This window comes from Oncorhynchus masou, unplaced genomic scaffold (genome assembly GCF_036934945.1).
Source record: "Oncorhynchus masou masou isolate Uvic2021 unplaced genomic scaffold, UVic_Omas_1.1 unplaced_scaffold_1215, whole genome shotgun sequence".
Taxonomy (NCBI): Eukaryota; Metazoa; Chordata; class Actinopteri; order Salmoniformes; family Salmonidae; genus Oncorhynchus; species Oncorhynchus masou.
The window spans coordinates 152,501-177,500 of NW_027001943.1; the positions used below are offsets into that span (position 1 = coordinate 152,501).

At 49.9% G+C, this 25,000-nt stretch overlaps 1 protein-coding gene across 1 annotated transcript in view; it reads right to left on the reverse strand.

Annotated features, from left to right (window-relative positions):
* Positions 1–25,000, reverse strand: part of LOC135529949 (coiled-coil domain-containing protein 171-like) — a 112,915-nt gene that overhangs the window by 78,003 nt on the left and 9,912 nt on the right. The window contains exon 8 of the mRNA XM_064958352.1: positions 23,718–23,824. Coding sequence (XP_064814424.1) covers positions 23,718–23,824 — 107 coding nt within the window. The remainder of the gene's footprint in view (positions 1–23,717; positions 23,825–25,000) is intronic.

Genomic DNA, 25,000 nt, shown 5'->3' on the forward strand with positions numbered 1-25,000 from the left:
AGGGTTACCTCTGTAGTAGTCTGGTCTGGTATGTAGTCAGGGTTAGGAGGGTTACCTCTGTAGTAGTCTTTTCCAGGGTGGTCTGGTATGTAGTCAGGGTTAGGAGGGTTACCTCTGTAGTAGTCTGGTCTGGTATGTAGTCAGGGTTAGGAGGGTTACCTCTGTAGTAGTCTGGTCTGGTATGTAGTCAGGGATAGGAGGGTTACCTCTGTAGTAGTCTGGTCTGGTATGTAGTCAGGGATAGGAGGGTTACCTCTGTAGTAGTCTGGTCTGGTATGTAGTCAGGGTTAGGAGGGTTACCTCTGTAGTAGTCTGGTCTGGTATGTAGTCAGGGTTAGGAGGGTTACCTCTGTAGTCGTCTGGTCTGGTATGTAGTCAGGGTTAGGAGGGTGACCTCTGTAGTAGTCTGGTCCAGGGTGGTCTGGTATGTAGTCAGGGTTAGGAGGGTTACCTCTGTAGTAGTCTGGTCTGGTATGTAGTCAGGGTTAGGAGGGTTACCTCTGTAGTAGTCTGGTCTGGTATGTAGTCAGGGTTAGGAGGGTTACCTCTGTAGTAGTCTGGTCTGGTATGTAGTCAGGGTTAGGAGGGTTACCTCTGTAGTAGTCTGGTCTGGTATGTCGTCAGGGTTAGGAGGGTTACCTCTGTAGTAGTCTGGTCTGGTATGTAGTCAGGGTTAGGAGGGTTACCTCTGTAGTAGTCTGGTCTGGTATGTAGTCAGGGTTAGGAGGGTTACCTCTGTAGTAGTCTGGTCTGGTATGTAGTCAGGGTTAGGAGGGTTACCTCTGTAGTAGTCTGGTCTGGTATGTAGTCAGGGTTAGCTCTGTAGTAGTCTGGTCTGGTATGTAGTCAGGGTTAGGAGGGTGACCTCTGTAGTAGTCTGGTCCAGGGTGGTCTGGTATGTAGTCAGGGTTAGGAGGGTTACCTCTGTAGTAGTCTGGTCTGGTATGTAGTCAGGGTTAGGAGGGTTACCTCTGTAGTAGTCTGGTCCAGGGTGGTCTGGTATGTAGTCAGGGTTAGGAGGGTTACCTCTGTAGTAGTCTGGTCTGGTATGTCGTCAGGGTTAGGAGGGTTACCTCTGTAGTAGTCTGGTCTGGTATGTAGTCAGGGTTAGGAGGGTTACCTCTGTAGTAGTCTGGTCCAGGGTGGTCTGGTATGTAGTCAGGGTTAGGAGGGTTACCTCTGTAGTAGTCTGGTCTGGTATGTAGTCAGGGTTAGGAGGGTTACCTCTGTAGTAGTCTGGTCTGGTATGTCGTCAGGGTTAGGAGGGTTACCTCTGTAGTAGTCTGGTCTGGTATGTAGTCAGGGTTAGGAGGGTTACCTCTGTAGTAGTCTGGTCTGGTATGTAGTCAGGGTTAGGAGGGTTACCTCTGTAGTAGTCTGGTCTGGTATGTAGTCAGGGTTAGGAGGGTTACCTCTGTAGTAGTCTGGTCTGGTATGTAGTCAGGGTTAGGAGGGTTACCTCTGTAGTAGTCTGGTCCAGGGTGGTCTGGTATGTAGTCAGGGTTAGGAGGGTTACCTCTGTAGTAGTCTTTTCCAGGGTGGTCTGGTATGTAGTCAGGGTTAGGAGGGTTACCTCTGTAGTAGTCTGGTCCAGGGTGGTCTGGTATGTAGTCAGGGTTAGGAGGGTTACCTCTGTAGTAGTCTGGTCTGGTATGTAGTCAGGGTTAGGAGGGTGACCTCTGTAGTAGTCTGGTCTGGTATGTAGTCAGGGTTAGGAGGGTTACCTCTGTAGTAGTCTGGTCTGGTATGTAGTCAGGGTTATGAGGGTTACCTCTGTAGTAGTCTGGTCCAGGGTGGTCTGGTATGTAGTCAGGGTTAGGAGGGTTACCTCTGTAGTAGTCTTTTCCAGGGTGGTCTGGTATGTAGTCAGGGTTAGGAGGGTTACCTCTGTAGTAGTCTGGTCTGGTATGTAGTCAGGGTTAGGAGGGTTACCTCTGTAGTAGTCTGGTCCAGGGTGGTCTGGTATGTAGTCAGGGTTAGGAGGGTTACCTCTGTAGTAGTCTTTTCCAGGGTGGTCTGGTATGTAGTCAGGGTTAGGAGGGTTACCTCTGTAGTAGTCTGGTCTGGTATGTAGTCAGGGTTAGGAGGGTTACCTCTGTAGTAGTCTTTTCCAGGGTGGTCTGGTATGTAGTCAGGGTTAGGAGGGTTACCTCTGTAGTAGTCTTTTCCAGGGTGGTCTGGTATGTAGTCAGGGTTAGGAGGGTTACCTCTGTAGTAGTCTTTTCCAGGGTGGTCTGGTATGTAGTCAGGGTTAGGAGGGTTACCTCTGTAGTAGTCTGGTCCAGGGTGGTCTGGTATGTAGTCAGGGTTAGGAGGGTTACCTCTGTAGTAGTCTTTTCCAGGGTGGTCTGGTATGTAGTCAGGGTTAGGAGGGTTACCTCTGTAGTAGTCTGGTCTGGTATGTAGTCAGGGTTAGGAGGGTTACCTCTGTAGTAGTCTGGTCTGGTATGTCGTCAGGGTTAGGAGGGTTACCTCTGTAGTAGTCTTTTCCAGGGTGGTCTGGTATGTAGTCAGGGTTAGGAGGGTTACCTCTGTAGTAGTCTTTTCCAGGGTGGTCTGGTATGTAGTCAGGGTTAGGAGGGTTACCTCTGTAGTAGTCTGGTCTGGTATGTAGTCAGGGTTAGGAGGGTTACCTCTGTAGTAGTCTGGTCTGGTATGTAGTCAGGGTTAGGAGGGTTACCTCTGTAGTAGTCTTTTCCAGGGTGGTCTGGTATGTAGTCAGGGTTAGGAGGGTTACCTCTGTAGTAGTCTGGTCTGGTATGTAGTCAGGGTTAGGAGGGTGACCTCTGTAGTAGTCTGGTCTGGTATGTAGTCAGGGTTAGGAGGGTGACCTCTGTAGTAGTCTTTTCCAGGGTGGTCTGGTATGTAGTCAGGGTTAGGAGGGTTACCTCTGTAGTAGTCTGGTCCAGGGTGGTCTGGTATGTAGTCAGGGTTAGGAGGGTGACCTCTGTAGTAGTCTGGTCTGGTATGTAGTCAGGGTTAGGAGGGTGACCTCTGTAGTAGTCTGGTCTGGTATGTAGTCAGGGTTAGGAGGGTTACCTCTGTAGTCGTCTGGTCTGGTATGTAGTCAGGGTTAGGAGGGTTACCTCTGTAGTAGTCTGGTCTGGTATGTAGTCAGGGTTAGGAGGGTTACCTCTGTAGTAGTCTGGTCCAGGGTGGTCTGGTATGTAGTCAGGGTTAGGAGGGTTACCTCTGTAGTAGTCTGGTCTGGTATGTAGTCAGGGTTAGGAGGGTTACCTCTGTAGTAGTCTGGTCTGGTATGTAGTCAGGGTTAGGAGGGTTACCTCTGTAGTAGTCTGGTCTGGTATGTAGTCAGGGTTAGGAGGGTTACCTCTGTAGTAGTCTGGTCTGGTATGTAGTCAGGGTTAGGAGGGTGACCTCTGTAGTAGTCTGGTCTGGTATGTAGTCAGGGTTAGGAGGGTGACCTCTGCAGTAGTCTGGTCTGGTATGTAGTCAGGGTTAGGAGGGTTACCTCTGTAGTAGTCTGGTCTGGTATGTAGTCAGGGTTAGGAGGGTTACCTCTGTAGTCGTCTGGTCTGGTATGTAGTCAGGGTTAGGAGGGTGACCTCTGTAGTAGTCTGGTCTGGTATGTAGTCAGGGTTAGGAGGGTTACCTCTGTAGTAGTCTGGTCTGGTATGTAGTCAGGGTTACCTCTGTAGTAGTCTGGTCTGGTATGTAGTCAGGGTTAGGAGGGTTACCTCTGTAGTGGTCTGGTATGTAGTCAGGGTTAGGAGGGTTACCTCTGTAGTAGTCTGGTCTGGTATGTAGTCAGGGTTAGGAGGGTTACCTCTGTAGTAGTCTGGTCTGGTATGTAGTCAGGGTTAGGAGGGTGACCTCTGTAGTAGTCTGGTCTGGTATGTAGTCAGGGTTAGGAGGGTTACCTCTGTAGTAGTCTGGTCTGGTATGTAGTCAGGGTTAGGAGGGTTACCTCTGTAGTAGTCTGGTCTGGTATGTAGTCAGGGTTAGGAGGGTTACCTCTGTAGTAGTCTGGTCTGGTATGTAGTCAGGGTTAGGAGGGTTACCTCTGTAGTAGTCTGGTCTGGTATGTAGTCAGGGTTAGGAGGGTGACCTCTGTAGTAGTCTGGTCCAGGGTGGTCTGGTATGTAGTCAGGGTTAGGAGGGTTACCTCTGTAGTAGTCTGGTCTGGTATGTAGTCAGGGTTAGGAGGGTTACCTCTGTAGTAGTCTGGTCTGGTATGTAGTCAGGGTTAGGAGGGTGACCTCTGTAGTAGTCTGGTCTGGTATGTAGTCAGGGTTAGGAGGGTTACCTCTGTAGTAGTCTGGTCTGGTATGTAGTCAGGGTTAGGAGGGTGACCTCTGTAGTAGTCTGGTCTGGTATGTAGTCAGGGTTAGGAGGGTTACCTCTGTAGTAGTCTTTTCCAGGGTGGTCTGGTATGTAGTCAGGGTTAGGAGGGTTACCTCTGTAGTAGTCTTTTCCAGGGTGGTCTGGTATGTAGTCAGGGTTAGGAGGGTTACCTCTGTAGTAGTCTTTTCCAGGGTGGTCTGGTATGTAGTCAGGGTTAGGAGGGTTACCTCTGTAGTAGTCTTTTCCAGGGTGGTCTGGTATGTAGTCAGGGTTAGGAGGGTTACCTCTGTAGTAGTCTTTTCCAGGGTGGTCTTGTATGTAGTCAGGGTTAGGAGGGTTACCTCTGTAGTAGTCTTTTCCAGGGTGGTCTGGTATGTAGTCAGGGTTAGGAGGGTTACCTCTGTAGTAGTCTTTTCCAGGGTGGTCTGGTATGTAGTCAGGGTTAGGAGGGTTACCTCTGTAGTAGTCTTTTCCAGGGTGGTCTGGTATGTAGTCAGGGTTAGGAGGGTTACCTCTGTAGTAGTCTTTTCCAGGGTGGTCTGGTATGTAGTCAGGGTTAGGAGGGTTACCTCTGTAGTAGTCTGGTCTGGTATGTAGTCAGGGTTAGGAGGGTTACCTCTGTAGTAGTCTGGTCTGGTATGTAGTCAGGGTTAGGAGGGTTACCTCTGTAGTAGTCTGGTCTGGTATGTAGTCAGGGTTAGGAGGGTTACCTCTGTAGTAGTCTGGTCTGGTATGTAGTCAGGGTTAGGAGGGTTACCTCTGTAGTAGTCTTTTCCAGGGTGGTCTGGTATGTAGTCAGGGTTAGGAGGGTTACCTCTGTAGTAGTCTGGTCTGGTATGTAGTCAGGGTTAGGAGGGTTACCTCTGTAGTAGTCTTTTCCAGGGTGGTCTGGTATGTAGTCAGGGTTAGGAGGGTTACCTCTGTAGTAGTCTGGTCCAGGGTGGTCTGGTATGTAGTCAGGGTTAGGAGGGTTACCTCTGTAGTAGTCTTTTCCAGGGTGGTCTGGTATGTAGTCAGGGTTAGGAGGGTTACCTCTGTAGTAGTCTGGTCCAGGGTGGTCTGGTATGTAGTCAGGGTTAGGAGGGTTACCTCTGTAGTAGTCTGGTCTGGTATGTAGTCAGGGTTAGGAGGGTTACCTCTGTAGTAGTCTGGTCCAGGGTGGTCTGGTATGTAGTCAGGGTTAGGAGGGTTACCTCTGTAGTAGTCTGGTCTGGTATGTAGTCAGGGTTAGGAGGGTTACCTCTGTAGTAGTCTTTTCCAGGGTGGTCTGGTATGTAGTCAGGGTTAGGAGGGTTACCTCTGTAGTAGTCTGGTCTGGTATGTAGTCAGGGTTAGGAGGGTTACCTCTGTAGTAGTCTGGTCTGGTATGTAGTCAGGGTTAGGAGGGTTACCTCTGTAGTAGTCTGGTCTGGTATGTAGTCAGGGTTAGGAGGGTTACCTCTGTAGTAGTCTGGTCTGGTATGTAGTCAGGGTTAGGAGGGTTACCTCTGTAGTAGTCTGGTCCAGGGTGGTCTGGTATGTAGTCAGGGTTAGGAGGGTTACCTCTGTAGTAGTCTGGTCCAGGGTGGTCTGGTATGTAGTCAGGGTTAGGAGGGTTACCTCTGTAGTAGTCTGGTCTGGTATGTAGTCAGGGTTAGGAGGGTTACCTCTGTAGTAGTCTGGTCCAGGGTGGTCTGGTATGTAGTCAGGGTTAGGAGGGTTACCTCTGTAGTAGTCTGGTCTGGTATGTAGTCAGGGTTAGGAGGGTTACCTCTGTAGTAGTCTTTTCCAGGGTGGTCTGGTATGTAGTCAGGGTTAGGAGGGTTACCTCTGTAGTAGTCTGGTCTGGTATGTAGTCAGGGTTAGGAGGGTTACCTCTGTAGTAGTCTGGTCTGGTATGTAGTCAGGGTTAGGAGGGTTACCTCTGTAGTAGTCTGGTCCAGGGTGGTCTGGTATGTAGTCAGGGTTAGGAGGGTTACCTCTGTAGTAGTCTGGTCTGGTATGTAGTCAGGGTTAGGAGGGTTACCTCTGTAGTCGTCTTTTCCAGGGTGGTCTGGTATGTAGTCAGGGTTAGGAGGGTTACCTCTGTAGTAGTCTTTTCCAGGGTGGTCTGGTATGTAGTCAGGGTTAGGAGGGTTACCTCTGTAGTAGTCTGGTCTGGTATGTAGTCAGGGTTAGGAGGGTTACCTCTGTAGTAGTCTGGTCTGGTATGTAGTCAGGGTTAGGAGGGTTACCTCTGTAGTAGTCTTTTCCAGGGTGGTCTGGTATGTAGTCAGGGTTAGGAGGGTTACCTCTGTAGTAGTCTGGTCCAGGGTGGTCTGGTATGTAGTCAGGGTTAGGAGGGTGACCTCTGTAGTAGTCTGGTCTGGTATGTAGTCAGGGTTAGGAGGGTTACCTCTGTAGTAGTCTGGTCTGGTATGTAGTCAGGGTTAGGAGGGTTACCTCTGTAGTAGTCTGGTCTGGTATGTAGTCAGGGTTAGGAGGGTTACCTCTGTAGTAGTCTGGTCTGGTATGTAGTCAGGGTTAGGAGGGTTACCTCTGTAGTAGTCTGGTCTGGTATGTAGTCAGGGTTAGGAGGGTTACCTCTGTAGTAGTCTGGTCCAGGGTGGTCTGGTATGTAGTCAGGGTTAGGAGGGTTACCTCTGTAGTAGTCTGGTCTGGTATGTAGTCAGGGTTAGGAGGGTTACCTCTGTAGTAGTCTTTTCAGGGTGGTCTGGTATGTAGTCAGGGTTAGGAGGGTTACCTCTGTAGTAGTCTGGTCTGGTATGTAGTCAGGGTTAGGAGGGTTACCTCTGTAGTAGTCTGGTCTGGTATGTAGTCAGGGTTAGGAGGGTTACCTCTGTAGTAGTCTGGTCTGGTATGTAGTCAGGGTTAGGAGGGTTACCTCTGTAGTAGTCTGGTCTGGTATGTAGTCAGGGTTAGGAGGGTTACCTCTGTAGTAGTCTGGTCTGGTATGTAGTCAGGGTTAGGAGGGTTACCTCTGTAGTAGTCTGGTCTGGTATGTAGTCAGGGTTAGGAGGGTTACCTCTGTAGTAGTCTGGTCTGGTATGTAGTCAGGGTTAGGAGGGTGACCTCTGTAGTAGTCTGGTCTGGTATGTAGTCAGGGTTAGGAGGGTTACCTCTGTAGTAGTCTGGTCTGGTATGTAGTCAGGGTTAGGAGGGTTACCTCTGTAGTAGTCTGGTCTGGTATGTAGTCAGGGTTAGGAGGGTTACCTCTGTAGTAGTCTTTTCCAGGGTGGTCTGGTATGTAGTCAGGGTTACCAGGGTTACCTCTGTAGTAGTCTGGTCTGGTATGTAGTCAGGGTTAGGAGGGTTACCTCTGTAGTAGTCTTTTCCAGGGTGGTCTGGTATGTAGTCAGGGTTACCAGGGTTACCTCTGTAGTAGTCTGGTCTGGTATGTAGTCAGGGTTAGGAGGGTTACCTCTGTAGTCGTCTTTTCCAGGGTGGTCTGGTATGTAGTCAGGGTTAGGAGGGTTACCTCTGTAGTAGTCTGGTCTGGTATGTAGTCAGGGTTAGGAGGGTTACCTCTGTAGTAGTCTTTTCCAGGGTGGTCTGGTATGTCGTCAGGGTTAGGAGGGTTACCTCTGTAGTAGTCTGGTCTGGTATGTAGTCAGGGTTAGGAGGGTTACCTCTGTAGTAGTCTGGTCTGGTATGTAGTCAGGGTTAGGAGGGTTACCTCTGTAGTAGTCTGGTCTGGTATGTAGTCAGGGTTAGGAGGGTTACCTCTGTAGTAGTCTGGTCTGGTATGTAGTCAGGGTTAGGAGGGTGACCTCTGTAGTAGTCTGGTCTGGTATGTAGTCAGGGTTAGGAGGGTTACCTCTGTAGTAGTCTGGTCTGGTATGTAGTCAGGGTTAGGAGGGTGACCTCTGTAGTAGTCTGGTCTGGTATGTAGTCAGGGTTAGGAGGGTTACCTCTGTAGTAGTCTGGTCTGGTATGTAGTCAGGGTTAGGAGGGTTACCTCTGTAGTAGTCTTTTCCAGGGTGGTCTGGTATGTAGTCAGGGTTAGGAGGGTTACCTCTGTAGTAGTCTTTTCCAGGGTGGTCTGGTATGTAGTCAGGGTTAGGAGGGTTACCTCTGTAGTCGTCTTTTCCAGGGTGGTCTGGTATGTAGTCAGGGTTAGGAGGGTTACCTCTGTAGTAGTCTTTTCCAGGGTGGTCTGGTATGTAGTCAGGGTTAGGAGGGTTACCTCTGTAGTAGTCTTTTCCAGGGTGGTCTGGTATGTAGTCAGGGTTAGGAGGGTTACCTCTGTAGTAGTCTTTTCCAGGGTGGTCTGGTATGTAGTCAGGGTTAGGAGGGTTACCTCTGTAGTCGTCTTTTCCAGGGTGGTCTGGTATGTAGTCAGGGTTAGGAGGGTTACCCTTGTAGTAGTCTTTTCCAGGGTGGTCTGGTATGTCGTCAGGGTTAGGAGGGTTACCTCTGTAGTCGTCTTTTCCAGGGTGGTCTGGTATGTAGTCAGGGTTAGGAGGGTTACCTCTGTAGTAGTCTTTTCCAGGGTGGTCTGGTATGTAGTCAGGGTTAGGAGGGTTACCTCTGTAGTAGTCTTTTCCAGGGTGGTCTGGTATGTAGTCAGGGTTAGGAGGGTTACCTCTGTAGTAGTCTGGTCTGGTATGTAGTCAGGGTTAGGAGGGTTACCTCTGTAGTAGTCTGGTCCAGGGTGGTCTGGTATGTAGTCAGGGTTAGGAGGGTTACCTCTGTAGTAGTCTGGTCTGGTATGTAGTCAGGGTTAGGAGGGTTACCTCTGTAGTAGTCTGGTCTGGTATGTAGTCAGGGTTAGGAGGGTTACCTCTGTAGTAGTCTGGTCTGGTATGTAGTCAGGGTTAGGAGGGTTACCTCTGTAGTAGTCTGGTCTGGTATGTAGTCAGGGTTAGGAGGGTTACCTCTGTAGTAGTCTTTTCCAGGGTGGTCTGGTATGTAGTCAGGGTTAGGAGGGTTACCTCTGTAGTAGTCTTTTCCAGGGTGGTCTGGTATGTAGTCAGGGTTAGGAGGGTTACCTCTGTAGTAGTCTTTTCCAGGGTGGTCTGGTATGTAGTCAGGGTTAGGAGGGTTACCTCTGTAGTAGTCTTTTCCAGGGTGGTCTGGTATGTAGTCAGGGTTAGGAGGGTTACCTCTGTAGTAGTCTGGTCTGGTATGTAGTCAGGGTTAGGAGGGTTACCTCTGTAGTAGTCTGGTCCAGGGTGGTCTGGTATGTAGTCAGGGTTAGGAGGGTTACCTCTGTAGTAGTCTGGTCTGGTATGTAGTCAGGGTTAGGAGGGTTACCTCTGTAGTAGTCTGGTCTGGTATGTAGTCAGGGTTAGGAGGGTTACCTCTGTAGTAGTCTGGTCTGGTATGTAGTCAGGGTTAGGAGGGTTACCTCTGTAGTAGTCTGGTCCAGGGTGGTCTGGTATGTAGTCAGGGTTAGGAGGGTTACCTCTGTAGTAGTCTGGTCTGGTATGTAGTCAGGGTTAGGAGGGTTACCTCTGTAGTAGTCTGGTCCAGGGTGGTCTGGTATGTAGTCAGGGTTTGGAGGGTTACCTCTGTAGTAGTCTGGTCCAGGGTGGTCTGGTATGTAGTCAGGGTTAGGAGGGTTACCTCTGTAGTCGTCTTTTCCAGGGTGGTCTGGTATGTAGTCAGGGTTAGGAGGGTTACCTCTGTAGTAGTCTGGTCTGGTATGTAGTCAGGGTTAGGAGGGTTACCTCTGTAGTAGTCTGGTCTGGTATGTAGTCAGGGTTAGGAGGGTTACCTCTGTAGTAGTCTTTTCCAGGGTGGTCTGGTATGTAGTCAGGGTTAGGAGGGTTACCTCTGTAGTAGTCTGGTCTGGTATGTAGTCAGGGTTAGGAGGGTTACCTCTGTAGTAGTCTTTTCAGGGTGGTCTGGTATGTAGTCAGGGTTAGGAGGGTTACCTCTGTAGTAGTCTGGTCTGGTATGTAGTCAGGGTTAGGAGGGTTACCTCTGTAGTAGTCTTTTCCAGGGTGGTCTGGTATGTAGTCAGGGTTAGGAGGGTTACCTCTGTAGTAGTCTTTTCCAGGGTGGTCTGGTATGTAGTCAGGGTTAGGAGGGTTACCTCTGTAGTAGTCTTTTCCAGGGTGGTCTGGTATGTAGTCAGGGTTAGGAGGGTTACCTCTGTAGTAGTCTGGTCTGGTATGTATTCAGGGTTAGGAGGGTGACCTCTGTAGTAGTCTGTCCAGGGTGGTCTGGTATGTAGTCAGGGTTAGGAGGGTTACCTCTGTAGTAGTCTGGTCCAGGGTGGTCTGGTATGTAGTCAGGGTTAGGAGGGTTACCTCTGTAGTAGTCTTTTCCAGGGTGGTCTGGTATGTAGTCAGGGTTAGGAGGGTTACCTCTGTAGTAGTCTTTTCCAGGGTGGTCTGGTATGTAGTCAGGGTTAGGAGGGTTACCTCTGTAGTAGTCTGGTCCAGGGTGGTCTGGTATGTAGTCAGGGTTAGGAGGGTTACCTCTGTAGTAGTCTGGTCTGGTATGTAGTCAGGGTTAGGAGGGTTACCTCTGTAGTAGTCTGGTCTGGTATGTAGTCAGGGTTAGGAGGGTTACCTCTGTAGTAGTCTGGTCTGGTATGTAGTCAGGGTTAGGAGGGTTACCTCTGTAGTAGTCTGGTCTGGTATGTAGTCAGGGTTAGGAGGGTGACCTCTGTAGTAGTCTGGTCTGGTATGTAGTCAGGGTTAGGAGGGTTACCTCTGTAGTAGTCTGGTCCAGGGTGGTCTGGTATGTAGTCAGGGTTAGGAGGGTTACCTCTGTAGTAGTCTTTTCCAGGGTGGTCTGGTATGTAGTCAGGGTTAGGAGGGTTACCTCTGTAGTAGTCTGGTCTGGTATGTAGTCAGGGTTAGGAGGGTTACCTCTGTAGTAGTCTGGTCCAGGGTGGTCTGGTATGTAGTCAGGGTTAGGAGGGTTACCTCTGTAGTAGTCTGGTCTGGTATGTAGTCAGGGTTAGGAGGGTTACCTCTGTAGTAGTCTGGTCTGGTATGTAGTCAGGGTTAGGAGGGTGACCTCTGTAGTAGTCTGGTCTGGTATGTAGTCAGGGTTAGGAGGGTTACCTCTGTAGTAGTCTGGTCCAGGGTGGTCTGGTATGTAGTCAGGGTTAGGAGGGTTACCTCTGTAGTAGTCTGGTCTGGTATGTAGTCAGGGTTAGGAGGGTTACCTCTGTAGTAGTCTGGTCCAGGGTGGTCTGGTATGTAGTCAGGGTTAGGAGGGGTTACCTCTGTAGTCGTCTGGTCTGGTATGTAGTCAGGGTTAGGAGGGTTACCTCTGTAGTAGTCTGGTCCAGGGTGGTCTGGTATGTAGTCAGGGTTAGGAGGGTCTGTAGTAGTCTGGTCTGGTATGTAGTCAGGGGAGGGTTACCTCTGTAGTAGTCTGGTCCAGGGTGGTCTGGTATGTAGTCAGGGTTAGGAGGGTTACCTCTGTAGTAGTCTGGTCCAGGGTGGTCTGGTATGTAGTCAGGGTTAGGAGGGTTACCTCTGTAGTAGTCTGGTCTGGTATGTAGTCAGGGTTAGGAGGGTTACCTCTGTAGTAGTCTGGTCCAGGGTGGTCTGGTATGTAGTCAGGGTTAGGAGGGTGACCTCTGTAGTAGTCTGGTCTGGTATGTAGTCAGGGTTAGGAGGGTTACCTCTGTAGTAGTCTGGTCTGGTATGTAGTCAGGGTTAGGAGGGTTACCTCTGTAGTAGTCTGGTCTGGTATGTAGTCAGGGTTAGGAGGGTTACCTCTGTAGTAGTCTGGTCTGGTATGTAGTCAGGGTTAGGAGGGTTACCTCTGTAGTAGTCTGGTCTGGTATGTAGTCAGGGTTAGGAGGGTGACCTCTGTAGTAGTCTGGTCTGGTATGTAGTCAGGGTTAGGAGGGTTACCTCTGTAGTAGTCTGGTCTGGTATGTAGTCAGGGTTAGGAGGGTTACCTCTGTAGTAGTCTTTTCCAGGGTGGTCTGGTATGTAGTCAGGGTTAGGAGGGTTACCTCTGTAGTAGTCTTTTCCAGGGTGGTCTGGTATGTAGTCAGGGTTAGGAGGGTTACCTCTGTAGTCGTCTTTTCCAGGGTGGTCTGGTATGTAGTCAGGGTTAGGAGGGTTACCTCTGTAGTAGTCTTTTCCAGGGTGGTCTGGTATGTAGTCAGGGTTAGGAGGGTTACCTCTGTAGTAGTCTTTTCCAGGGTGGTCTGGTATGTAGTCAGGGTTAGGAGGGTTACCTCTGTAGTAGTCTTTTCCAGGGTGGTCTGGTATGTAGTCAGGGTTAGGAGGGTTACCTCTGTAGTCGTCTTTTCCAGGGTGGTCTGGTATGTAGTCAGGGTTAGGAGGGTTACCTCTGTAGTAGTCTTTTCCAGGGTGGTCTGGTATGTCGTCAGGGTTAGGAGGGTTACCTCTGTAGTCGTCTTTTCCAGGGTGGTCTGGTATGTAGTCAGGGTTAGGAGGGTTACCTCTGTAGTAGTCTTTTCCAGGGTGGTCTGGTATGTAGTCAGGGTTAGGAGGGTTACCTCTGTAGTAGTCTTTTCCAGGGTGGTCTGGTATGTAGTCAGGGTTAGGAGGGTTACCTCTGTAGTAGTCTGGTCTGGTATGTAGTCAGGGTTAGGAGGGTTACCTCTGTAGTAGTCTGGTCCAGGGTGGTCTGGTATGTAGTCAGGGTTAGGAGGTTACCTCTGTAGTAGTCTGGTCCAGGGTGGTCTGGTATGTAGTCAGGGTTAGGAGGGTTACCTCTGTAGTAGTCTTTTCCAGGGTGGTCTGGTATGTAGTCAGGGTTAGGAGGGTTACCTCTGTAGTAGTCTTTTCCAGGGTGGTCTGGTATGTAGTCAGGGTTAGGAGGGTTACCTCTGTAGTAGTCTTTTCCAGGGTGGTCTGGTATGTAGTCAGGGTTAGGAGGGTTACCTCTGTAGTAGTCTTTTCCAGGGTGGTCTGGTATGTAGTCAGGGTTAGGAGGGTTACCTCTGTAGTAGTCTGGTCTGGTATGTAGTCAGGGTTAGGAGGGTTACCTCTGTAGTAGTCTGGTCTGGTATGTAGTCAGGGTTAGGAGGGTTACCTCTGTAGTAGTCTTTTCCAGGGTGGTCTGGTATGTAGTCAGGGTTAGGAGGGTTACCTCTGTAGTAGTCTGGTCTGGTATGTAGTCAGGGTTAGGAGGGTTACCTCTGTAGTAGTCTGGTCCAGGGTGGTCTGGTATGTAGTCAGGGTTAGGAGGGTTACCTCTGTAGTAGTCTGGTCTGGTATGTAGTCAGGGTTAGGAGGGTTACCTCTGTAGTAGTCTTTTCCAGGGTGGTCTGGTATGTAGTCAGGGTTAGGAGGGTTACCTCTGTAGTAGTCTTTTCCAGGGTGGTCTGGTATGTAGTCAGGGTTAGGAGGGTTACCTCTGTAGTAGTCTGGTCTGGTATGTAGTCAGGGTTAGGAGGGTTACCTCTGTAGTAGTCTGGTCCAGGGTGGTCTGGTATGTAGTCAGGGTTAGGAGGGTTACCTCTGTAGTAGTCTGGTCTGGTATGTAGTCAGGGTTAGGAGGGTTACCTCTGTAGTAGTCTGGTCTGGTATGTAGTCAGGGTTAGGAGGGTTACCTCTGTAGTAGTTTGGTCTGGTATGTAGTCAGGGTTAGGAGGGTTACCTCTGTAGTAGTCTGGTCTGGTATGTAGTCAGGGTTAGGAGGGTTACCTCTGTAGTAGTCTTTTCCAGGGTGGTCTGGTATGTCGTCAGGGTTAGGAGGGTTACCTCTGTAGTAGTCTTTTCCAGGGTGGTCTGGTATGTAGTCAGGGTTAGGAGGGTTACCTCTGTAGTAGTCTTTTCCAGGGTGGTCTGGTATGTAGTCAGGGTTAGGAGGGTTACCTCTGTAGTAGTCTTTTCCAGGGTGGTCTGGTATGTAGTCAGGGTTAGGAGGGTTACCTCTGTAGTAGTCTGGTCTGGTATGTAGTCAGGGTTAGGAGGGTTACCTCTGTAGTAGTCTGGTCCAGGGTGGTCTGGTATGTAGTCAGGGTTAGGAGGGTTACCTCTGTAGTAGTCTGGTCTGGTATGTAGTCAGGGTTAGGAGGGTTACCTCTGTAGTAGTCTGGTCTGGTATGTAGTCAGGGTTAGGAGGGTTACCTCTGTAGTAGTCTGGTCCAGGGTGGTCTGGTATGTAGTCAGGGTTAGGAGGGTTACCTCTGTAGTAGTCTGGTCTGGTATGTAGTCAGGGTTAGGAGGGTTACCTCTGTAGTAGTCTGGTCCAGGGTGGTCTGGTATGTAGTCAGGGTTAGGAGGGTTACCTCTGTAGTAGTCTGGTCCAGGGTGGTCTGGTATGTAGTCAGGGTTAGGAGGGTTACCTCTGTAGTCGTCTTTTCCAGGGTGGTCTGGTATGTAGTCAGGGTTAGGAGGGTTACCTCTGTAGTAGTCTGGTCTGGTATGTAGTCAGGGTTAGGAGGGTTACCTCTGTAGTAGTCTTTTCCAGGGTGGTCTGGTATGTAGTCAGGGTTAGGAGGGTTACCTCTGTAGTAGTCTGGTCTGGTATGTAGTCAGGGTTAGGAGGGTTACCTCTGTAGTAGTCTGGTCTGGTATGTAGTCAGGGTTAGGAGGGTTACCTCTGTAGTCGTCTTTTCCAGGGTGGTCTGGTATGTAGTCAGGGTTAGGAGGGTTACCTCTGTAGTAGTCTTTTCCAGGGTGGTCTGGTATGTAGTCAGGGTTAGGAGGGTTACCTCTGTAGTAGTCTTTTCCAGGGTGGTCTGGTATGTAGTCAGGGTTAGGAGGGTTACCTCTGTAGTAGTCTGGTCTGGTATGTATTCAGGGTTAGGAGGGTGACCTCTGTAGTAGTCTGGTCCAGGGTGGTCTGGTATGTAGTCAGGGTTAGGAGGGTTACCTCTGTAGTAGTCTGGTCCAGGGTGGTCTGGTATGTAGTCAGGGTTAGGAGGGTTACCTCTGTAGTAGTCTTTTCCAGGGTGGTCTGGTATGTAGTCAGGGTTAGGAGGGTTACCTCTGTAGTAGTCTTTTCCAGGGTGGTCTGGTATGTAGTCAGGGTTAGGAGGGTTACCTCTGTAGTAGTCTGGTCCAGGGTGGTCTGGTATGTAGTCAGGGTTAGGAGGGTTACCTCTGTAGTAGTCTGGTCTGGTATGTAGTCAGGGTTAGGAGGGTTACCTCTGTAGTAGTCTGGTCTGGTATGTAGTCAGGGTTAGGAGGGTTACCTCTGTAGTAGTCTGGTCTGGTATGTAGTCAGGGTTAGGAGGGTTACCTCTGTAGTAGTCTGGTCTGGTATGTAGTCAGGGTTAGGAGGGTGACCTCTGTAGTAGTCTGGTCTGGTATGTAGTCAGGGTTAGGAGGGTTACCTCTGTAGTAGTCTGGTCCAGGGTGGTCTGGTATGTAGTCAGGGTTAGGAGGGTTACCTCTGTAGTAGTCTTTTCCAGGGTGGTCTGGTATGTAGTCAGGGTTAGGAGGGTTACCTCTGTAGTAGTCTGGTCTGGTATGTAGTCAGGGTTAGGAGGGTTACCTCTGTAGTAGTCTGGTCCAGGGTGGTCTGGTATGTAGTCAGGGTTAGGAGGGTTACCTCTGTAGTAGTCTGGTCTGGTATGTAGTCAGGGTTAGGAGGGTTACCTCTGTAGTAGTCTGGTCTGGTATGTAGTCAGGGTTAGGAGGGTGACCTCTGTAGTAGTCTGGTCTGGTATGTAGTCAGGGTTAGGAGGGTTACCTCTGTAGTAGTCTGGTCCAGGGTGGTCTGGTATGTAGTCAGGGTTAGGAGGGTTACCTCTGTAGTCGTCTGGTCTGGTATGTAGTCAGGGTTAGGAGGGTTACCTCTGTAGTAGTCTGGTCCAGGGTGGTCTGGTATGTAGTCAGGGTTAGGAGGGTTACCTCTGTAGTAGTCTGGTCTGGTATGTAGTCAGGGTTAGGAGGGTTACCTCTGTAGTAGTCTGGTCCAGGGTGGTCTGGTATGTAGTCAGGGTTAGGAGGGTTACCTCTGTAGTAGTCTGGTCCAGGGTGGTCTGGTATGTAGTCAGGGTTAGGAGGGTTACCTCTGTAGTAGTCTGGTCTGGTATGTAGTCAGGGTTAGGAGGGTTACCTCTGTAGTAGTCTGGTCTGGTATGTAGTCAGGGTTAGGAGGGTTACCTCTGTAGTAGTCTGGTCTGGTATGTAGTCAGGGTTAGGAGGGTTACCTCTGTAGTAGTCTGGTCTGGTATGTAGTCAGGGTTAGGAGGGTTACCTCTGTAGTAGTCTGGTCTGGTATGTAGTCAGGGTTAGGAGGGTTACCTCTGTAGTAGTCTGGTCTGGTATGTAGTCAGGGTTAGGAGGGTTACCTCTGTAGTAGTCTGGTCTGGTATGTAGTCAGGGTTAGGAGGGTTACCCTGTAGTAGTCTGGTCTGGTATGTAGTCAGGGTTAGGAGGGTTACCTCTGTAGTAGTCTGGTCTGGTATGTAGTCAGGGTTAGGAGGGTGACCTCTGTAGTAGTCTGGTCTGGTATGTAGTCAGGGTTAGGAGGGTTACCTCTGTAGTAGTCTGGTCTGGTATGTAGTCAGGGTTAGGAGGGTTACCTCTGTAGTAGTCTGGTCCAGGGTGGTCTGGTATGTAGTCAGGGTTAGGAGGGTTACCTCTGTAGTAGTCTGGTCTGGTATGTAGTCAGGGTTAGGAGGGTTACCTCTGTAGTAGTCTGGTCTGGTATGTAGTCAGGGTTAGGAGGGTTACCTCTGTAGTAGTCTTTCCAGGGTGGTCTGGTATGTAGTCAGGGTTAGGAGGGTTACCTCTGTAGTAGTCTGGTCTGGTATGTAGTCAGGGTTAGGAGGGTTACCTCTGTAGTAGTCTGGTCTGGTATGTAGTCAGGGTTAGGAGGGTTACCTCTGTAGTAGTCTGGTCTGGTATGTAGTCAGGGTTAGGAGGGTTACCTCTGTAGTAGTCTGGTCTGGTATGTAGTCAGGGTTAGGAGGGTTACCTCTGTAGTAGTCTTTTCCAGGGTGGTCTGGTATGTAGTCAGGGTTAGGAGGGTTACCTCTGTAGTAGTCTGGTCCAGGGTGGTCTGGTATGTAGTCAGGGTTAGGAGGGTTACCTCTGTAGTAGTCTGGTCTGGTATGTAGTCAGGGTTAGGAGGGTTACCTCTGTAGTAGTCCGGTCTGGTATGTAGTCAGGGTTAGGAGGGTTACCTCTGTAGTAGTCTGGTCCAGGGTGGTCTGGTATGTAGTCAGGGTTAGGAGGGTTACCTCTGTAGTAGTCTGGTCTGGTATGTAGTCAGGGTTAGGAGGGTTACCTCTGTAGTAGTCTGGTCTGGTATGTAGTCAGGGTTAGGAGGGTTACCTCTGTAGTAGTCTGGTCTGGTATGTAGTCAGGGTTAGGAGGGTGACCTCTGTAGTAGTCTGGTCTGGTATGTAGTCAGGGTTAGGAGGGTTACCTCTGTAGTAGTCTGGTCTGGTATGTAGTCAGGGTTAGGAGGGTTACCTCTGTAGTAGTCTGGTCTGGTATGTAGTCAGGGTTAGGAGGGTTACCTCTGTAGTAGTCTGGTCTGGTATGTAGTCAGGGTTAGGAGGGTTACCTCTGTAGTAGTCTGGTCTGGTATGTAGTCAGGGTTAGGAGGGTTACCTCTGTAGTAGTCTGGTCTGGTATGTAGTCAGGGTTAGGAGGGTTACCTCTGTAGTAGTCTGGTCTGGTATGTAGTCAGGGTTAGGAGGGTGACCTCTGTAGTAGTCTGGTCTGGTATGTAGTCAGGGTTAGGAGGGTTACCTCTGTAGTAGTCTGGTCCAGGGTGGTCTGGTATGTAGTCAGGGTTAGGAGGGTTACCTCTGTAGTAGTCTGGTCTGGTATGTAGTCAGGGTTAGGAGGGTTACCTCTGTAGTAGTCTGGTCCAGGGTGGTCTGGTATGTAGTCAGGGTTAGGAGGGTTACCTCTGTAGTAGTCTGGTCCAGGGTGGTCTGGTATGTAGTCAGGGTTAGGAGGGTTACCTCTGTAGTAGTCTGGTCTGGTATGTAGTCAGGGTTAGGAGGGTTACCTCTGTAGTAGTCTGGTCTGGTATGTAGTCAGGGTTAGGAGGGTTACCTCTGTAGTAGTCTGGTCCAGGGTGGTCTGGTATGTCGTCAGGGTTAGGAGGGTTACCTCTGTAGTAGTCTGGTCTGGTATGTAGTCAGGGTTAGGAGGGTGACCTCTGTAGTAGTCTGGTCCAGGGTGGTCTGGTATGTAGTCAGGGTTAGGAGGGTTACCTCTGTAGTAGTCTGGTCTGGTATGTAGTCAGGGTTAGGAGGGTTACCTCTGTAGTAGTCTGGTCCAGGGTGGTCTGGTATGTAGTCAGGGTTAGGAGGGTTACCTCTGTAGTAGTCTGGTCTGGTATGTAGTCAGGGTTAGGAGGGTTACCTCTGTAGTAGTCTGGTCCAGGGTGGTCTGGTATGTAGTCAGGGTTAGGAGGGTTACCTCTGTAGTAGTCTGGTCTGGTATGTAGTCAGGGTTAGGAGGGTTACCTCTGTAGTAGTCTGGTCTGGTATGTAGTCAGGGTTAGGAGGGTGACCTCTGTAGTAGTCTGGTCTGGTCTGTAGTCAGGGTTAGGAGGGTTACCTCTGTAGTAGTCTGGTCTGGTATGTAGTCAGGGTTAGGAGGGTTACCTCTGTAGTAGTCTGGTCTGGTATGTAGTCAGGGTTAGGAGGGTTACCTCTGTAGTAGTCTGGTCTGGTATGTAGTCAGGGTTAGGAGGGTTACCTCTGTAGTAGTCTGGTCCAGGGTGGTCTGGTATGTAGTCAGGGTTACCAGGGTTACCTCTGTAGTAGTCTGGTCTGGTATGTAGTCAGGGTTAGGAGGGTTACCTCTGTAGTAGTCTGGTCTGGTATGTAGTCAGGGTTAGGAGGGTTACCTCTGTAGTAGTCTGGTCTGGTATGTAGTCAGGGTTAGGAGGGTTACCTCTGTAGTAGTCTGGTCTGGTATGTAGTCAGGGTTAGGAGGGTTACCTCTGTAGTAGTCTGGTCTGGTATGTAGTCAGGGTTAGGAGGGTTACCTCTGTAGTAGTCTGGTCTGGTATGTAGTCAGGGTTAGGAGGGTTACCTCTGTAGTAGTCTGGTCTGGTATGTAGTCAGGGTTAGGAGGGTTACCTCTGTAGTAGTCTGGTCTGGTATGTAGTCAGGGTTAGGAGGGTTACCTCTGTAGTAGTCTGGTCTGGTATGTAGTCAGGGTTAGGAGGGTTACCTCTGTAGTAGTCTGGTCCAGGGTGGTCTGGTATGTAGTCAGGGTTAGGAGGGTTACCTCTGTAGTAGTCTGGTCTGGTATGTAGTCAGGGTTAGGAGGGTTACCTCTGTAGTAGTCTTTTCCAGGGTGGTCTGGTATGTAGTCAGGGTTAGGAGGGTTACCTCTGTAGTAGTCTGGTCTGGTAAGTAGTCAGGGTTAGGAGGGTTACCTCTGTAGTAGTCTGGTCTGGTATGTAGTCAGGGTTAGGAGGGTTACCTCTGTAGTAGTCTGGTCTGGTATGTAGTCAGGGTTAGGAGGGTTACCTCTGTAGTAGTCTGGTCTGGTATGTAGTCAGGGTTAGGAGGGTTACCTCTGTAGTAGTCTTTTCCAGGGTGGTCTGGTATGTAGTCAGGGTTAGGAGGGTTACCTCTGTAGTAGTCTGGTCTGGTATGTAGTCAGGGTTAGGAGGGTTACCTCTGTAGTAGTCTGGTCCAGGGTGGTCTGGTATGTAGTCAGGGTTAGGAGGGTTACCTCTGTAGTAGTCTGGTCTGGTATGTAGTCAGGGTTAGGAGGGTTACCTCTGTAGTAGTCTGGTCTGGTATGTAGTCAGGGTTAGGAGGGTTACCTCTGTAGTAGTCTGGTCTGGTATGTAGTCAGGGTTAGGAGGGTTACCTCTGTAGTAGTCTTTTCCAGGGTGGTCTGGTATGTAGTCAGGGTTAGGAGGGTGACCTCTGTAGTAGTCTGGTCTGGTATGTAGTCAGGGTTAGGAGGGTTACCTCTGTAGTAGTCTGGTCTGGTATGTAGTCAGGGTTAGGAGGGTTACCTCTGTAGTAGTCTGGTCTGGTATGTAGTCAGGGTTAGGAGGGTTACCTCTGTAGTAGTCTGGTCTGGTATGTAGTCAGGGTTAGGAGGGTTACCTCTGTAGTAGTCTGGTCTGGTATGTAGTCAGGGTTAGGAGGGTTACCTCTGTAGTAGTCTGGTCTGGTATGTAGTCAGGGTTAGGAGGGTTACCTCTGTAGTAGTCTGGTCTGGTATGTAGTCAGGGTTAGGAGGGTGACCTCTGTAGTAGTCTGGTCTGGTATGTAGTCAGGGTTAGGAGGGTTACCTCTGTAGTAGTCTGGTGGTCTGGTATGTAGTCAGGGTTAGGAGGGTGACCTCTGTAGTAGTCTGGTCTGGTATGTAGTCAGGGTTAGGAGGGTTACCTCTGTAGTAGTCTGGTCTGGTATGTAGTCAGGGTTAGGAGGGTTACCTCTGTAGTAGTCTGGTCTGGTATGTAGTCAGGGTTAGGAGGGTGACCTCTGTAGTAGTCTGGTCCAGGGTGGTCTGGTATGTCGTCAGGGTTAGGAGGGTGACCTCTGTAGTAGTCTGGTCCAGGGTGGTCTGGTATGTCGTCAGGGTTAGGAGGGTTACCTCTGTAGTAGTCTGGTCTGGTATGTAGTCAGGGTTAGGAGGGTTACCTCTGTAGTAGTCTGGTCTGGTATGTAGTCAGGGTTAGGAGGGTTACCTCTGTAGTAGTCTGGTCTGGTATGTAGTCAGGGTTAGGAGGGTTACCTCTGTAGTAGTCTGGTCCAGGGTGGTCTGGTATGTAGTCAGGGTTAGGAGGGTTACCTCTGTAGTAGTCTGGTCCTGGTATGTCTGGTCTGGTATGTAGTCAGGGTTAGGAGGGTTACCTCTGTAGTAGTCTGGTCTGGTATGTAGTCAGGGTTAGGAGGGTTACCTCTGTAGTAGTCTGGTCTGGTATGTAGTCAGGGTTAGGAGGGTTACCTCTGTAGTAGTCTGGTCTGGTATGTAGTCAGGGTTAGGAGGGTTACCTCTGTAGTAGTCTGGTCTGGTATGTAGTCAGGGTTAGGAGGGTTACCTCTGTAGTAGTCTGGTCTGGTATGTAGTCAGGGTTAGGAGGGTTACCTCTGTAGTAGTCTGGTCTGGTATGTAGTCAGGGTTAGGAGGGTTACCTCTGTAGTAGTCTGGTCTGGTATGTAGTCAGGGTTAGGAGGGTGACCTCTGTAGTAGTCTGGTCTGGTATGTAGTCAGGGTTAGGAGGGTTACCTCTGTAGTAGTCTGGTCTGGTATGTAGTCAGGGTTAGGAGGGTGACCTCTGTAGTAGTCTGGTCTGGTATGTAGTCAGGGTTAGGAGGGTTACCTCTGTAGTAGTCTGGTCTGGTATGTAGTCAGGGTTAGGAGGGTTACCTCTGTAGTAGTCTGGTCTGGTATGTAGTCAGGGTTAGGAGGGTTACCTCTGTAGTAGTCTGGTCTGGTATGTAGTCAGGGTTAGGAGGGTTACCTCTGTAGTAGTCTGGTCTGTATGTAGTCAGGGTTAGGAGGGTTACCTCTGTAGTAGTCTGGTCTGGTATGTAGTCAGGGTTAGGAGGGTGACCTCTGTAGTAGTCTGGTCTGGTATGTAGTCAGGGTTAGGAGGGTTACCTCTGTAGTAGTCTGGTCCAGGGTGGTCTGGTATGTAGTCAGGGTTAGGAGGGTTACCTCTGTAGTAGTCTGGTCTGGTATGTAGTCAGGGTTAGGAGGGTTACCTCTGTAGTAGTCTGGTCTGGTATGTAGTCAGGGTTAGGAGGGTTACCTCTGTAGTAGTCTGGTCTGGTATGTAGTCAGGGTTAGGAGGGTTACCTCTGTAGTAGTCTGGTCTGGTATGTAGTCAGGGTTAGGAGGGTTACCTCTGTAGTCGTCTGGTCTGGTATGTAGTCAGGGTTAGGAGGGTGACCTCTGTAGTAGTCTGGTCTGGTATGTAGTCAGGGTTAGGAGGGTTACCTCTGTAGTAGTCTGGTCTGGTATGTAGTCAGGGTTAGGAGGGTGACCTCTGTAGTAGTCTGGTCTGGTATGTAGTCAGGGTTAGGAGGGTTACCTCTGTAGTAGTCTGGTCTGGTATGTAGTCAGGGTTAGGAGGGTTACCTCTGTAGTAGTCTGGTCCAGGGTGGTCTGGTATGTAGTCAGGGTTAGGAGGGTTACCTCTGTAGTAGTCTGGTCCAGGGTGGTCTGGTATGTCGTCAGGGTTAGGAGGGTTACCTCTGTAGTAGTCTGGTCTGGTATGTAGTCAGGGTTAGGAGGGTTACCTCTGTAGTAGTCTGGTCCAGGGTGGTCTGGTATGTAGTCAGGGTTAGGAGGGTTACCTCTGTAGTAGTCTGGTCCAGGGTGGTCTGGTATGTCGTCAGGGTTAGGAGGGTTACCTCTGTAGTAGTCTGGTCTGGTATGTAGTCAGGGTTAGGAGGGTGACCTCTGTAGTAGTCTGGTCTGGTATGTAGTCAGGGTTAGGAGGGTTACCTCTGTAGTAGTCTGGTCTGGTATGTAGTCAGGGTTAGGAGGGTTACCTCTGTAGTAGTCTGGTCTGGTATGTAGTCAGGGTTAGGAGGGTTACCTCTGTAGTAGTCTGGTCTGGTATGTAGTCAGGGTTAGGAGGGTTACCTCTGTAGTAGTCTGGTCTGGTATGTAGTCAGGGTTAGGAGGGTTACCTCTGTAGTAGTCTGGTCCAGGGTGGTCTGGTATGTAGTCAGGGTTAGGAGGGTTACCTCTGTAGTAGTCTTTTCCAGGGTGGTCTGGTATGTAGTCAGGGTTAGGAGGGTTACCTCTGTAGTAGTCTGGTCCAGGGTGGTCTGGTATGTAGTCAGGGTTAGGAGGGTTACCTCTGTAGTAGTCTGGTCTGGTATGTAGTCAGGGTTAGGAGGGTTACCTCTGTAGTAGTCTGGTCTGGTATGTAGTCAGGGTTAGGAGGGTTACCTCTGTAGTAGTCTGGTCTGGTATGTAGTCAGGGTTAGGAGGGTTACCTCTGTAGTAGTCTGGTCTGGTATGTAGTCAGGGTTAGGAGGGTTACCTCTGTAGTAGTCTGGTCTGGTATGTAGTCAGGGTTAGGAGGGTTACCTCTGTAGTCGTCTGGTCTGGTATGTAGTCAGGGTTAGGAGGGTTACCTCTGTAGTAGTCTGGTCTGGTATGTAGTCAGGGTTAGGAGGGTTACCTCTGTAGTAGTCTGGTCTGGTATGTAGTCAGGGTTAGGAGGGTGACCTCTGTAGTCGTCTGGTCCAGGGTGGTCTGGTATGTAGTCAGGGTTAGGAGGGTGACCTCTGTAGTAGTCTGGTCCAGGGTGGTCTGGTATGTAGTCAGGGTTAGGAGGGTTACCTCTGTAGTAGTCTGGTCCAGGGTGGTCTGGTATGTAGTCAGGGTTAGGAGGGTTACCTCTGTAGTAGTCTGGTCCAGGGTGGTCTGGTATGTAGTCAGGGTTAGGAGGGTTACCTCTGTAGTAGTCTGGTCCAGGGTGGTCTGGTATGTAGTCAGGGTTAGGAGGGTTACCTCTGTAGTAGTCTGGTCCAGGGTGGTCTGGTATGTCGTCAGGGTTAGGAGGGTTACCTCTGTAGTAGTCTGGTCCAGGGTGGTCTGGTATGTAGTCAGGGTTAGGAGGGTTACCTCTGTAGTAGTCTGGTCCAGGGTGGTCTGGTATGTAGTCAGGGCTGTCCCCAGCATGTTCATGACAGTAGAGGGGCTGTGCTTTCTTCCCTCTCCAACTGGCTCTTCTTCACATAGGAGAGAAAGGACATCGTTTTATACCGCAAAGAGCTAAATATCAGAAACCGAATTAGAATCTCAGTGTGATTTCATTAGGAACGTTTCTTCAACAATGTGAGGATATGAGGCAAGTGAGGGTTATGGTCAGTACAGTGAGGGTTATGGTCAGTAGAGTGAGGGTTATGGTCAGTACAGTGAGGGTTATGGTCAGTACAGTGAGGGTTGTGGTCAGTACAGTGATGGTTATGGTCAGTACAGTGAGGGTTATGGTCAGTACAGTGAGGGTTATGGTTATGGTCAGTACAGTGAGGGTTATGGTCAGTACAGTGAGGGTTGTGGTCAGTACAGTGATGGTTATGGTTATGGTCAGTACAGTGAGGGTTATGGTCAGTACAGTGAGGGTTAAGGTCAGTACAGTGAGGGTTGTGGTTAGTACAGTGATGGTTATGGTCAGTACAGTGAGGGTTATGGTCAGTACAGTGAGGGTTGTGGTCAGTACAGTGAGGGTTATGGTCAGTACAGTGATGGTTATGGTCAGTACAGTGAGGGTTATGGTCAGTACAGTGATGGTTATGGTCAGTACAGTGAGGGTTGTGGTCAGTACAGTGATGGTTATGGTTATGGTCAGTACAGTGAGGGTTATGGTCAGTACAGTGAGGGTTAAGGTCAGTACAGTGAGGGTTGTGGTTAGTACAGTGATGGTTATGGTCAGTACAGTGAGGGTTATGGTCAGTACAGTGAGGGTTGTGGTCAGTACAGTGAGGGTTATGGTCAGTACAGTGATGGTTATGGTCAGTACAGTGAGGGTTATGGTCAGTACAGTGAGGGTTATGGTCAGTACAGTGAGGGTTATGGTCAGTACAGTGAGGGTTATGGTCAGTTCAGTGAGGGTTATGGTCAGTACAGTGAGGGTTATGGTCAGTACAGTGAGGGTTATGGTAAGTTCTGTGAGGGCTATGGTCAGTACAGTGAGGGTTATGGTCAGTACAGTGAGGGTTATGGTCAGTTCAGTGAGGGGTATGGTAAGTTCTGTGAGGGCTATGGTCAGTACAGTGAGGGTTATGGTCAGTACAGTGAGGGTTGTGGTCAGTACAGTGAGGGTTATGGTCAGTACAGTGAGGGTCATGGTCAGTACAGTGAGGGTTATGGTCAGTACAGTGAGGGTTATGGTAAGTTCTGTGAGG